The 14,769-nt window shown below is 44.9% G+C and overlaps 1 protein-coding gene across 1 annotated transcript in view; it reads right to left on the bottom strand.

Annotated features, from left to right (window-relative positions):
* The window catches only part of TG (thyroglobulin), a 155,591-nt gene that overhangs the window by 72,247 nt on the left and 68,575 nt on the right, over positions 1–14,769 (bottom strand). The window contains exons 36-41 of the mRNA XM_044450405.1: positions 12,834–12,968; positions 11,396–11,568; positions 10,231–10,445; positions 6,920–7,007; positions 4,583–4,742; positions 51–250 (exon numbers count right to left, since the gene is read on the bottom strand). Coding sequence (XP_044306340.1) covers positions 51–250; positions 4,583–4,742; positions 6,920–7,007; positions 10,231–10,445; positions 11,396–11,568; positions 12,834–12,968 — 971 coding nt within the window. The remainder of the gene's footprint in view (positions 1–50; positions 251–4,582; positions 4,743–6,919; positions 7,008–10,230; positions 10,446–11,395; positions 11,569–12,833; positions 12,969–14,769) is intronic.

Below are 14,769 nucleotides of genomic sequence, written 5' to 3'. Positions count from 1 at the left end.
AAAGTTATCCTTCACATACGTTTGAAGTAGAATACATATACAGTGCTCACCATCAGCAATGCTCTCTTGAAGAGGGCTGACTCCAGAGCTCGGGAAAACAGGTGAATGCTGGCAATGTCTGCTCCGTTGCGATCGGCTGCGATAGAAATTTGGCTGGGGTCTCCTCCAAAGCTCTCAATGTTTTTCTGTACCCATTGGAGAACTGCTTCCTGGTCCAAAAGCCCCCAGTTTCCACTTGCTGTACTGGAACCTACCAAAAAGAACGAACAGAAAGGATGCTTTGCTGGTACTCAAAGCTGTTGGGGATACATAGGCCTGGTTTGTACGTCATGGCAAGACGCTTAGGCAGCGGTGCACATTGAGGCTTCTAAGTCTGCCTTAGACTTAGAAGTACTTCTTAGTACTTGAAGTACTAGAAGTACTAAGTACTTAGACATATTTAAAAGGGATGGATTTTAATACTGCTGTGGGAATAATATGGTACACATACAGTTCATCACACTTTTCCTATGACAGTTTTCTTCTGGCTCTCTTCTGCATGCCACTTAACAGCTTTTTAGTGCTCATGCTTCATATGTTTAATGCTGATTTTGTCCCAAAAGCTGGGTATTAAATAACATATATGATTACAGACACTCTAGACCAGTGGTGGCAAACCTATGGCACGTGTGCCACAGTGGGCACGCAGAGCCCTCTCTGTCAGCACGCGAGCCAAGTCGCCCCAGCATCGCCCCAGCAGCCGAGCATCGGATAACAGCGCACAGAGGGGCCATGCGCATGCTCGGAAAGGAGTAGCGGCACCAGGCAATGTCGTCATGAGCTGCGTCTCTTCTGAGCTTTTGCATGGCTGGGCAATGAGCTGCCAAGTACACACACACACACACACACACACACTTGCTTGGACTGGCTGTGAGTTGTTTTTTCTAAACTAAAACCTCAGTTTTCAGGTTTTCTTGCAGTGTTGGCACTTTGCGATAAATATTTATTTATTTATTTATTTATTAATTAAAACATTTTTATGCCGCCCCATTCGCCGAAGCCTCGGGGCGGCTTACAACAAAAAATTAAAATAACATTTTAAAATATATACAATAAAATACAAATATACACTATAAAACAAGCCGCCCTGGCCAAATAAAATTCAATAATATTAACATTTAAAATACTGCTTAAATAAAAAGGTCTTCGCCTGGCGCCGAAAAACAAATAACGACGGCTTTTGGGTTGCAGTTTGGGCACTTGGTCTCTCAAAGGTTCACCATCACTGCGCTAGACTATGGACATTTGCCTTTTGCAGTGGGAAAGCCTGAAAACCTGTATTCCCACTGATGATGAACTGCATCAGCGTTGGTACAAAAGATATTGTGCAAATGTATTTTATTTCAAGCATGATCCTTTGGCTCCTGGATAGCATCTCAGGGGCCACAGGACACTTCAGATTCTCAGATCCAAGGCAGAAACATGGCCCAACTTGGATCTGAGGTCTATGCTACAATCCCCTTCCTGCCACCTGGAAGCCAGGGTGGAAAGAACCATGTTGGACGCTTTCTCCAAGGCTGGAAAATTGACCTTGGAGAGGAAGCAAAGGGGACAGAGAGGGGAGGAGACTGGGGCCAGCAGGAGGTGGGGTATCTTGATGACAGTTCCCTTCCCTTCCCTTGTATCACAGCTAGATGGAGTCCACTGTCCAGGAGCAGAGATCACTCCCCTGCTTCCCCAGCTCCTCACTGGATGGCAAGTCTGGAGGTGTACAAGCATTGAGGACAGCTAACCTCAATCCTGTGGCCCCTCATAAGGTTTGGCAGTCCCATTTATGAAGGGCTATGCCTCATTTTCTGGTTTCTACCAGGCAGAATATCACCCTCCCTTTAGGAGCAGAGGTTGGGGATTTTTGACCATGTTGCTAACATGGACAGCACGTCATGAACAGAGCTGGCTGGAGTCGGGGGTCAGGCTAGATGGCCTGGGAGAACCCTTCTGACTCATTCTGTTTCTCTGTTGCTATGCAAACATCATCTCACACTTCAGCTCCCTCTGCTATTCTCTTGAACCGAGTTGGGGAACATGTGGTTCTCCAGATGCTGCTGGACCTCAGCTTCCATTATCTCTTCCCACTGGCTAGCTTGGCTAGGCCTGATGGGAATTGCAGTCCATCATGTTTCAAGTTCTGTTCATTAATTTAAAGGTTCCTGCACAGCTTTATAACAGGAGGTTCTTATACACTATACTTTTTCTGGGTCTGATAGAAAGATGAACAAGCATGCCTGAGATCAAATCAAGTCAGAACTTTCCCTGGAAGCAAAACTGGCAAAACAGAGGCTGACATTCTTTGGATACAGTGTGCGAATCATAGAATAGAAGAGTTGGAAGGGGCCATGAAGGCCATCAGGTCCAACCCACTGCTGTTGCAGGACACCAAGTTACACCATCCCACTCAGAGGGCTGTCCAGGTTCTTTTTGAATCTCTCCAGTGGCTGAAGTAGGCACTCATGCTAGGGAACACTGAAGGTAAAAGAAGACAAGGAAGATGGTTGTACTCATGAAGGCAGCTAGAAGAGCTGAAACATTTTGGAGGGCCTTCATTCACAGGGTCACCCTAAGCTCGAGGTGACTTGACCGCAGATAACATTTGCTGAGAAACTGGTGCAAAAAAGAGGAAACTCTCCAAAGGTCTCAAAAGGAGACAGAAAATAATCATAACCCAGAGCCTGACTAAACTAAATATGCTGCAACAAATTAGACCGTGGTGCATTGCGGGGGGGGGGGTAATGCAACAGTTCTGAAAAACATGCAGGATGTTGCACAAAGCTTACTGAAACAGAAGGTGACACAACGACCAAAGGTGGGCAGAGAGGAGGGGTGTGGAAAACACAGTGGGGGTCGGGCACTTCTTCTGCATATACAGCATACTCACACAGCCCTGGCAAGCGGACTGAGTCTGGACTACAGAAAGCTTGACCAGGAAAGCATGCCTTTTTCGGTTTTGGTTTTTGTTTCTGGGTTTTTTTTGTTTTTTGTTTCTTTTTTTTGCATCAGTGCGGCAGGAAAAGAAACACAATTGAAAGAGTGCAATCTGTGCACTAATTTTTGAAAACATTAACTAGTTGTTGGGGATGATGAGCAGGCTGAGTATTTATCTCCCAACCCGTTAAAATATTTTATTTATTGTTTATTTATTTAACACATTTCTATGCCCTCCCATTACTAAAAGACTCTGGACAGCTTCCAAAGAACAAAGAAACAATATATAAAACAATAAAAATACAAAAAAGCCATGCTGGGATCAGGCCGTGCATCCGTCTAGTTGGGCACTCTGTTCACACACAGGCCAGCCGCTGCCCACCGGACACCTGCACAGAGGGTAGAAATGCCACTGCTCCCTCCAAGCCATGCTTCAGCAACTGGTGCACAGATACACCTCCCTCCAGTACTGGAGGTGGCCTATATCCATCAGGACCAGGAGTCACTGATGCAGCCTGCTTCTCTGTGCCTTTGTCCAGTCCCCTAGCAACCTCCATGAAGTTTTCCTGGCCTTCCTAGTACTATCAACTATTTCTACCTGATCCACCTGCCAGCCTGTTTCCCTTCACTGGATAAGATCATAAGTACAGCAGTGCTGGCTCATAAGAACGTAAGAAGGGCCCAGCTAGGTCAGCCCAAGGGCCCATCTGCCAGCATAGCTACACATCGAGCTAGCATGTCCAGTCACCTTTGCTAAGCTAGAAAGGCACAGCCCTGCAGCTGGATGGGTGACCGCATCTCCAAGCGGTCATCATCTCTAAGGACATGATGGCCTTTGAGAACACTTCTGCTTCCATTATATTCTCTCTAGTCCAGATTTCTGTTTGTACAGTGACCAATACACTGCCATTCATTCATTCATTCATTCACGTTTCTTTCCATCCCACCACCCAGGTTCAAGCAGCCACTGGAGTCCCAGTCTTTGAAAGGGCCCTCTGGTGCTGAAGCCTCCCCGGAGCCCTGGGTGCAGTTTAAGTAGCCCTACAATGGCACAGGGCACCTGAGGTTGGCCTCTTGCACGTCATAAAAAAAAGAGGAAGTGCATCACCAAAAAGGGAGATGAAGGGGGTACCTATTCGTACACCATTCACACATGCCAGTGAATATGTCCTGCCTCACCTTTGATGGGCTCTGCAGGCTCATAACACACTTGCTTAAAAGCTAGCTCAGTGGGAGTTACTGAGAGACAAAACTAAGCCAGTGCTGGTTATGGCAGGTGGGAGAAGGAGGAGGGCATATAGCCCAAGAGAGGAGCGGGATGAAGGGCAGAGTCATGGAACCCCCTCTTGGTGCCTCTGGTCATTTCACAGCTACAGCTCTTGTACAAGCTCCATCAAGAATCACCAGACCTTGGAAAGATGCTCCAGTCCATCATCACCAAGCGAATGGCCACCAAGAAGGCAAGAACCGAAACTGTACTCTGTCCATCTTCCGCAGCATCCTGATATTGGTTACAGGTTTGTTGGATTGCTTGTTCCATTGCTATAGTGCCCAATAGCTCAAAGGCTCTCCAGTACACAAACTTGAAGGAGTTGCTTGTTCAGCAATGGCTACAACTTACCAGTGCTCAGAAAGCCAAAAACGCCAACCCGGTAATTTGCTGTCAGAACAATGATATTGCCGACTCCAGCTAAATATGATCCATCAAGGACTGTCCTCTTCAGCTGATTCTTGTCATTCACACCATTGTGAAAGAACACCAGCACTGGAAGATTTCCACCCTGGCACAGTAGGAGAGCAATTAAACACATAAACTTTAGTTTCCATACTAGCATAACAAGAATGAACTGTGAAGAACCTGGAAACTATTCCTTAATGCTGCCCCATTTGTTTGAACTGCTAACCAGCCCTCATCTCTGTGTATGGATGTAAAAGCTGGGCGACAAAAGCAGACAGCAAAAGAATGGATGCCTTCAAAACATGGCTCTGGGGAAGAGCTTTACTAGTGCCTTGTGGCAACAGAAAGAAGAACAAACACTAATATCAAGCCAGAACTTTCTCTGGAAGCAAAAATGATGAAGCTGAAGCTGTCAGTCATGACTCACTGGAGAAAACAAGCTTGCTAGAGAAACCCAAAGCCATAAGAAGAGGAAGACCGAGTAGCTGCAGGACTGAGCCCATAAAGGAAGCCACAGCATGGTAGAGCTGAGCTGTTAAGGATGGGAAACCTGGAGGCTGTGCATTCATGGGGTCACCCTAAGACAGTGTGGATTGACAGCACAAAAAAGAGACAGACAGACAACAAGCTATCTCTCACTTCAGCTCCATGAGTACAACTCTGGTTTCAGGACTTTAAAAACCCAAGTTGAGAGAAATCTGTGATCAGATCTTCCAACATTTTTATTTTACACCCTAGTACTTGGCCAAAGTTTTGTAGCAAAAGCAGAACCTTCCTAAACACTTTTACAGGATCCAGTAATATTCAAAGCAACACCAGCTTCAGTGATTGGGTGGTATTGAAATGAAATGAATAACATCAGTAATAAATCCTAAACTGATTTTACACTCTAAATGTTTAACCCAGACATCTTTGATTGGAAGAAGCTGAGAAGAACTCAAGTTTCTATTCCAGCAAATAAATATTGGTATTTCTGCTCCAGCGGCACTAATAACTTTAAGAGGATGTCTTAGGTTAGGGAAATCCAACCCTTCCCTGGCACCTCTTCTGTGCTTAAAGTTGGAAGCCTGAACATCAGCAGCACACGAGTGTAGACTAGAGGTGTGAAAGATGGGTGGGGGGAATAATTCAGGGAAAAAAACTATTTTTCCCAGGGGAGAAAAAATTAAAAAGTGGGGTCTTTTCCCCAATTTTTTTCCAGGATTAAGAGGAAAGATTTCTACCACCCACCAAAGGTCTTCACGTATCTAGCATGGATAAATTAAAAACACTTGTAAAATCTGATTGTGGGACATCCAAATGAGACTCGTTTGTGCCTTTAGAAATCACAGACATGGCCAATTAGTCCCTGGCCATTCCTTCACTACCACCCCAGCCCCCTGCACCCCTCCAAATGCCAACCAGCTGAAAGCGCACCTGGCTGGAGATTCCATGTAGCTATTAACTGGCGCACTGTCTTAACAGTTTTGTTTTGACTTCAGAACAAATTAATTAAATCCAGGCACTTTAAGCAACATTTGAAAATATGCATATTCTGCCCTCCCCACTCCGCGGTGCCATTCCTCCACTCAAGACTGTCAGCCTTAAAAAAATAAAGGCACAGGGAAATTCCCCCGTGATGGCATCCTGCATCAGGGTGTGACTTGACAGCAGCCCTGGGGATCGTGTGCTGCATGTTTTAATTATCGGACTGGAGTGCTCTTCCTTCTGCAAATGTTTTAGTGTTGCTTTGCATTACCACGATTAACTGGCAGTGAGATTAGAATGGTGGTTCCATACTGGCCAGGGACCCCAAAAGGTGGGGAAGGAGATTTGAGACATTCTCGACACAGCTCATTTTTAGACACGCTTTTCTATCCACTTCTTAAATAGGCAGACAATAAAATCATGAGCAATTGCATCCAGTATTCCTGAAATAAGTTAATCACAAGCATACATGGCATTGAGCTAAAAAAGCAAGGAATCCAAGAAATAGCCATTCAGCAAAGTAAAGAATGCAGGATGCTAGAATACTTATAGATGAGGCTCCCTGAACCCTGGTGCTGTCCAGATAGAGGGCCCGTGATGGCAGGCTATGTTGGTTGGGAATGATGTGACCTATAGTTCAACACATCTGGACAGCAGAAGGTTGGGGTGGCTTTTATAGAATATCACGGGCAGGGTCTGTTGCGATGCTCGAGCAGTTCCAGCTGAGCCAGTGTGAGCATGTGTGAATGTGTGGACCATATACATGGAGGCCCTACAAATCCACCTAAAACATTCCACTTATTCAGTACTTACAGAGTTAAGTGGGACAAAGATGTTCAAATACAAGCAGTCTTCACTGACGAAAGGACTGACCTCATCCCCAGGTTGCCAGCAGCCAGCCCTAGAGATATAATAAAACTCTGGATGAATGGGTATTACTGATTCTCCTCCACAAAAAAGAGGAAGAGGATCTAGTGTTAGACTCCAAAGAAAGAAGGCTTTGCACTTGAAAGATGATTGAGATGAACCTATTTGCATGCACAAATGATATTGAACCTTTCATTCATTCGATTTATATCCCACTTTTTTCTTATAAGAAACTCTAAGCATCTTGCATCATTCTCGTCCCCCTGCCCTCCATCTTATCCCCACAGCAACAGCTCCGTGAGGTAGGTCCAACTGGGAGTCTGGCTCCAGTTGGCTCCATGGCTGAGCGGGGACTAGAAGCTGGAGCTCCCAGGTCCTCAGACCAGCACTTTGGCCACCGCAACGCACGGACTGTCCCTACTTAACAACAATGCACTGCAATTACTTCTCCCCACAGCTTCTAAATGCCTGCTAAAGTTAGCCCACATCTCCCCAGGCGTTTCAAACTAGTAAAAGAAAGCAAGGTCAGATTTTGCAGGAAAGGGACATTCTGCACCCAGGTGCCAGACAGCTCAGGGTGCTCCGTGGGAGTGAACCAGTTTGTGAATGGAGTGCAGGATCATAGATACCTTCCATAAAGCTCAGAATAAAAGCTGTAATGGAGAAGGAGCACAGGGACCTCCTAAAATAATCATGCACAGACATCAACTGCTGCACTATATGCCCCAAAGCTTTTGAATGCTAATGAAAGCTTTTGAAAGCTAATTGTTTTTCCTTCAGTCTAAGGGAAGCCAGTTTAAGCAGGGCTCTTTTAATCATGTGGTCTGGCCCAAAGTAGAAATAAAGCCACCCTCACTTTCCTCTCCAGTGTCTAAGTTTAGTTTGTAAAATGCTCAGAAGAGGGACACACCACCTTGCCTTGGCTTAATGGAGCATAATGTATGCCAAAGGCACCAACTAATCAATCAAAATTGCAATACTAATACCCCAAACTCAGTTGTCCAGAAATCTCAATGCATCTCTCATTAAGTCAATTTATTTGGCACGTTAAGATGCTGCAGGAAATATGCTGTTTCTTTGAAAAGAGGGAGTATTTCTTCAACATGAAAAACTTGGGAGTCAGCTGTTTCGTGGAAGCAGCTTTCCATGATGGATTGGCTACGCTTTCACCTGGCCAGCATACCTGGCTATGCTTTTACCTTTTACCTGGACAACTTAAAGCTTTCTACCAGGTCATTGTAGGCCACTTTGCATGCAGACCTGAGCGACAAAGGGCACCTTTAGTTCACAGCACGTTTGAACAGCACTGCTTTTCTTGAGCAGGGCAACAAAAGCTCAACAAAGAGGAAAAGCAAGTGTGTGTCATGCGGCAACACTTTGCAGGTCTCAACTGTATGTTGTTGTGCACCTGGAGGAACAAGGCACTGCCTCCCCTGTGGTGAGCGACAAGGCTCATGTGGTTGAGTCGCCTCTACCCACACGGCTCAGGTGGATGAGAAATCAGGTCACTGAAGACTGGGGTTCCATCCAGCATCCACACTGCATGGAAGAATCAGGGCCTTGGCTATGCTATGCTTGATTGCCTCTAGGGGAACGTCCCTGCAAGCCGAAGCGTCGTCGTGAATGGGCTTTCCCCAAGCTGTGCCCTTTGGCTCTTGTTGGACTACAACCCTTATCATCCTCCACCAGGACGACCACGAGAGTTGCAACCAAGCACATCTGGAGAGCATTGGATGGAGGAAGGCTGCTCTGTGCCTTCAATCATTACCCCGGCTTAGAACTGAGAGACCTCCAGCTATTGACTATTATAAGAATGGAAATAAATTAATGTATCCCCATGCTTGAAGGGGCCATTCCAGGTTTGAAGGAAAAACCATGCTCCCCAGTTTGGATTCAGGTCCCACACCGGGCTTGGGCCAGAAATAATCACATGTGCACAGCATCTCCTGGACTTTACCCTCCTAGTTTCTGATTGCAATTAAACCAGCTGTTTTTTCCTACAGTATAAGAGTAGGCAGCTTAAAGCATGCTCAGTTTTTGGAAATGCTTTTGGCTTTACGTAGGGATGGATAATTCAGAATTCTTCCAACATCCATGGGGGAAAATGTATTTACCAGGTGGTAAGAACAAATGGCCAGAAATGCACACACATCATGCAATATAATAAATTAAGATTTTCCTACACGAGGGGAGTAAGTAGCACTTCGGAGACAGTCATATCAACATTTTGGCACAGGGGACCAAGCTGCTTGAAAAGAGATCTTCCCAGGAAGCCCTTCTCTTGGGCCCACATCCGTTGGTCCCATTGCCTCCTCCTGGTCCCATCGCATTTGGTGGGGATGTGAGAAAGAGTCTTCCAGGTGGCTGTTTTGAGGCTCAGAAGCTCCTGCCAAGAGAGTTGCTTCCTTCTCTGCTGTCTGCAGATGTCAGAGAAATCTGCAGCAGACCCAAATGAGTTTAGATTTTCACGAATCCAACCTGCAGATTCCGCAGCAGACTGGCTTTTCCTAAGTCACCCAGATCCCATGGACTTGCTGCCAAGTTTTATATTTAGCATAATTTTTTGCCAATTTCAATTAAAAAAATACAAAAAGAGGGAAAAAACAAGAAAAGTGCATCTGTCCCATAGATTAAACCATGAAAATGCACATTCCGGAGGAATTTGTCCATTTTCAAATTTGCACTAACTTGTTGCAAACACATTTGTGCAAACCCTAATTCTGTCCATGTGCAAAAAATGCCATGAAATACTCCTGACAATCTGCAAAAATTAGATTTAACCAAGACTTTCAAACCCCTACTACTGTCTTTCTGACAGTAGGCAGAATCATTTTTATTCAACCAGGTCTTTGGCTTGAATGCTGTTCTGTGGTGGAAACATTTTTTCAAATAAACCAATAAATAAATAAAATTAGTCAGAGAAAGCCTGTATTATTTTGATGCCTGAGGCCAAGAAAGGAACAATTTGCGCCCTCTCTTCATGGTACTTATGATATCATAAATAACTTCCCATCTTCTGCTCTTTAACAGCAACCCCAGTTTTCTAACCTCACACTGCCAAATGCTGAGACTCACGCTGACATTAGCAAAGCCGAGTCCCAGCCATCACCTCACCTGTGGCCCACAGAGGGATCAGGCTAACCACTGGTACTGAAGAGAGACTGCTGGACTTTGATTCGATACAGAAAGACAGCTCTTGCTTTCTTATGAGAAGCAATCGAGAAACTGATGGCAGACAAGATTACTCGTCTTCTCACCGTGCTGCAGTGGCATTCCAGGATGCCTCCTCAGTGAACGGCTGTGGAGGATGAAACCGTTTCTCTACCACTGGAGGTGCTGCATATGGAACCCCAAGGAATTGTCTGATGCCCTTCCAGTTGGAATCCACTTGGATGACTCGCAAAGTGCCAAAAGTTCGTTGCATTTGAATGGAGACAGAGGGAGCGTCATTTGTTCCACCAATGGGCAAGAACTCATCTGCACAAACGGAAGGGAAATGAATTATTCCATGTAAGACTCTTAGGGTCACCTTAAAGCTTTCTAAGAAGCATGCATGCATGCATGCTCCATATGGGCAATTTAGCGCTGAGGCCAAGAACAGGCACTGCCAGGCTTGTGCAAGAGCTATCTTCAAAAAATTTACAGGGGAGACTCGGAAAGTGCTTTGAGACTCATCAATACCTCTCACCTCAGTTAGATGTTTAAGAAGTTCTGTACCCCTGCTCCGTCAAGCTAGTTTTGCATAAGAGCCTTTTGGAAAACACTGGGGAGTTTTTCAAACCTGTTCCACCCGAAAAGTTCCACTGAAGCTTCGGTTTCCTCCACATTGGTTTCATTTTGGGTTGACAGTTTGGATGAGGCAGTTTTAGCCGTCATTGCCACTGGCCAATCTCTGTCATGTATCATTTCTAGAAAATAGCCTACTGTTTCTGCTAAAGAACTGTTGATGGAAGCCACTAGCTGGCCTCTTCTTTTTATCCATCACCTCTTTTGTGGGCCAAAGTGGATCTCAGCTGCAATGAAAGCATTTTACATTTTGCTTCCACCCTAAAACACCAGGCTGCCTCAACAGCAGGACTGTTTGTAAGACTGTGGACTGTGAGAGCCTGCACTATAGGACAGTTTATAAAGAGCTTAAATAAAAGAACATGAATAAAACAAGACTGTAATGTGTTAGTCCTTCTGCCCAGATGTGGGATTGCCCTGTTTCTGTAAGGATCTTGCCTGCCATGCAGGTTTATTTCTGCCAAATATTCCACTGCTGTTTTGTAGCAGCCTCCTAACCTGAGGCTCTCCAGATGTGCTGGACTTCAACTCTGGTGAGAGGATGCTGAGGGTTGAAGCCAAGCACATCTGGAGGGGAAGACTGTCCTGTAGGGACAGCAAAAGACACGTATTCTGTTTCATTAACTCTCCTGCCACATACTTACCTTTCTTGCGAAAGATAAACGTAGCCGGCTCCTTGAGCAAAAGTCGGCAGAGGTGGCTTTGGAGACCGAGACGGCAGCTCTGTGTTTCTGGGTAGAATATGCACCGTATCACAGTTGGTTGTACTTCAAGAGTGGTCACCATGCATAATTTGTTCTTTGAACACACTGTGAAGAAAGTGAGAACTGGATGGATATATGCATAGAATTTTCTGTCTATTCTATTAATGTGTATCATACTTCTTAGATACCTTTCCCAAAAGTGGCCCAAGGTATTACAGATTAAAGACTACAAATTTTAAAACAACAAAACAATTACCTACTAAAATTCAATCATCCTATAAAACTACTAAAACATCAGTCAGAGCCGGGAACCATTCAAGTGATGCTAAACAGTACATCCATGTCATCAAATGTCTGGGAACAAAAGAAAATGCTAAACTGGAACCAAAGAGTTGGCAGATGTTGGTGCCAGTTCTTCCTTGCTAAGGAGAGCATTCCATGATTGGAGGCCACCACCGAAAAGACCCTCTTGTTTGTTGCCATTCTCCAAGCCTCCCTTGCAGAAGATATGCAGAGGAGAGTCTCAGAAATTGATTATAGGTATGGGTAGAGTTAACACCAGAGAGGTGGTCCTGAGCCATATGATGCTGGATAGGTTAAAACCAGAACCTTGGGCTGGGCCTAGAAATGTAGAAAGAGTCAGGAGCAAACTGGCCAAAATTGGTGTAACAAGCTTAGAGTTTCTGCTTCCCATTATCTGCTTGCACAAGCTGCTGTTTCCAGCCCATGTGGGAAATCTGCTGCTTGGCAACTAGCCATCCTCCAGTTTGAAACGACAGTTTTACAGGCTCTCACTTTTCATAGCGTGGCTGCATCACGTCCTCAAAGTTTCTATTAGCCCCAGAGGAGAGGTTCCCTTGGGCATTAAAGACAGGATTCATCCCGGGGCTAACAGAAGCTTCAGGGATGATCAGAGCCCCAGTGGGAGGAGGGGGAATGCTTAACCCCTCCCCATCCATTCCTTTGACATCTTTTTTCCTGCAAGGGGCTCAAAGTGACTTACATAATTCTCCTCTTCCTCCTCTCAGGCTAATCCTCATGACAACCCTGGGAGAGAAGGTTAGGCTAAGAGTCACGGACTGGCCCACGGTCAGCCCAAGTGGGACTAGAATCCAGATCTTCTGGATTCCGGGTCAGCAGTCTAATCGCTACACTACACTGGCTCTTGTTAATAACAATAAGACACATTAATTGTATCCGGGCACTTGACATCAGTTAAGAAATCCACTGTGAGGACCAGAAGAATTTGGAAATGCAGAAATTGGTGTCTTCCAAGACAGACACAGAGGAAGAGTGAGTTTGACAACTCGGCAACATCTCGTTAAGCAGGAGGAAAATCGATCTGAAATTTAGGTAAGCGACTTTCTCACCTGAGAGGCAAAAATTTTGGATGGTGGCAAAGTCACTGGAGGCATCCTTGCTGACATGCATGACGTCAAACGTGGAAATGGAAGGATCTATGAGAACAGAGGTCCTATCCATGCGCTGCCATTTGCCCAGAGTTGCTGAGAAACAAAATGCAAAATGTTAGGAGCAAAATCCCAGAGAATATTAATTTGAATTTGCCAGAACACTATAGAGAGACTTCATTTATCCAAGTGGCCAGACATGAGCAAAGGTATCCTTTATGTAATGGTGCTTTTATTCTGATAATGGGAGGAATTGTTTTTCCAGTTGGGTGAACCAGTAAATGCACATCAGTTTCTTCAGGCTGAAGTTTGTTCCCATGTGGACACAGTGATTAGACCCATACACTTTTTCCCTTTTAATAATAAAAAAACAACTTCATGTTACTGGAAAGTAGAACTAAGTGTACTGTTTGTTAGACTTTTCCATAGATCACAGGTAGGAAACTTGTAGCCATTCAGATCTTGTAAGACTCTAATTCCCATGTCCATGGTGGCTGGGGCTGATGGGAATTTGAATCCTACAGCACCTGGAGGACCACTTCTTCTCCATTTTTAAAGCAGATTGTAACTCCTGTGGTCTGAGTCAATCCATGTTTCTGCACAGCAAATCACTGGAAAGAAATCACCTTAAGTAGCCATTATCATAAGTGGATGTTTCCATTCAGTGTATAACATAGAAACAGAGTGAGTCAAAAGGGGCCTCCAGGGCCATCTAGTCTGACCCCTGGCTCCAGCTGGCTCCACTCATGACATGCCCACATATAAATACAAGAACAGGACCCTGTAAGGGTTTAACAGAAGGTTTCTCTACACACATTGTATGAATTGGGACTATTTATTTATTTATTTATTTATTAAAACATTTTTATGCCGCCCCATTTGCCGAAGCCTCGGGGCGGCTTACAACGTTAAGTTAAAAAATAATTATAACATTAAATTAAAAAATACAAACATTAAGTTAAAAATACAAAATTACCAATATAGAATAAGCCGCCCTGGCCAGATAAAATCCAATAATATTAACAATTAAAATGCTGCTTAAATAAAAAGGTCTTCGCCTGGCGCCGAAAAACAAATAATGACGGCGCCAGGCGGACCTCTCTGGGGAGCGCATTCCATAACTTAGGCGCCACCGCAGAGAAAGCCCTCCTCCCAGTACCCACCCTCCTAATTTCTTTCACGGAGGGTTCCCGGAGAAGGGCCTCTCCTGCAGATCTCAAGGGGCGGCCGGGCATATATGGATGTAAGCGCTCCTTCAGGTAACCAGGACCCAAGCCATTTAGGGCTCTATAGGTCATCACCAACACCTTGAATTGGGCCCGGACTTCAATGGGAAGCTAGTGAAGCTGATGGAGAACTGGAGTCATGTGAACATAACGCCCAGTCCCCGTCAGCAGCCTGGCAGCTCTATTTTGAACCAATTGAAGTATCCGGACCATCTTCAAGGGTAGCCCCATGTAGACTGCGTTACAGAAGTCAAGACGGGAAGTCACCACCACTATTCCTTCTTCATGAAGAAAAAATAAAATTGCCAGTGGTGAATTCCTCATATTACATCACCGATATGTTGAACCTACACAAGAACAAGCCAAAGTGATGTCATAGTAAACTCTTGTTTGGAAGTACCCTAAGCCATGCTACTGAAAACATTGAACTAGTTGATTATGTCTAACTGAAGTCACCCTGAATTTAGCAGAACTAAAAGAAGAACAAATATAAGATGGAGGACTCCATAAAGGAAGCCACAGTCTTGCATTTCAAAGAGCTGAGCAGGGCTGTCATGGATAAGACATTTTAGCGGGCATCCATTAATACAGTCACCCTGAGTCAGCTTTGGTGGATCCCAGTATTTTTATTATTTTTTTTAAACACACTTTAATTGTTGGGAGGTAAAAGG

Source organism: Varanus komodoensis, unplaced genomic scaffold (assembly GCF_004798865.1).
Source record: "Varanus komodoensis strain SLA01 unplaced genomic scaffold, ASM479886v1 scaffold66, whole genome shotgun sequence".
Taxonomy (NCBI): Eukaryota; Metazoa; Chordata; class Lepidosauria; order Squamata; family Varanidae; genus Varanus; species Varanus komodoensis.
The sequence above is the reverse complement of the archived record's forward strand: the minus strand, read 5'-3'. Positions and strand labels throughout refer to the sequence as shown.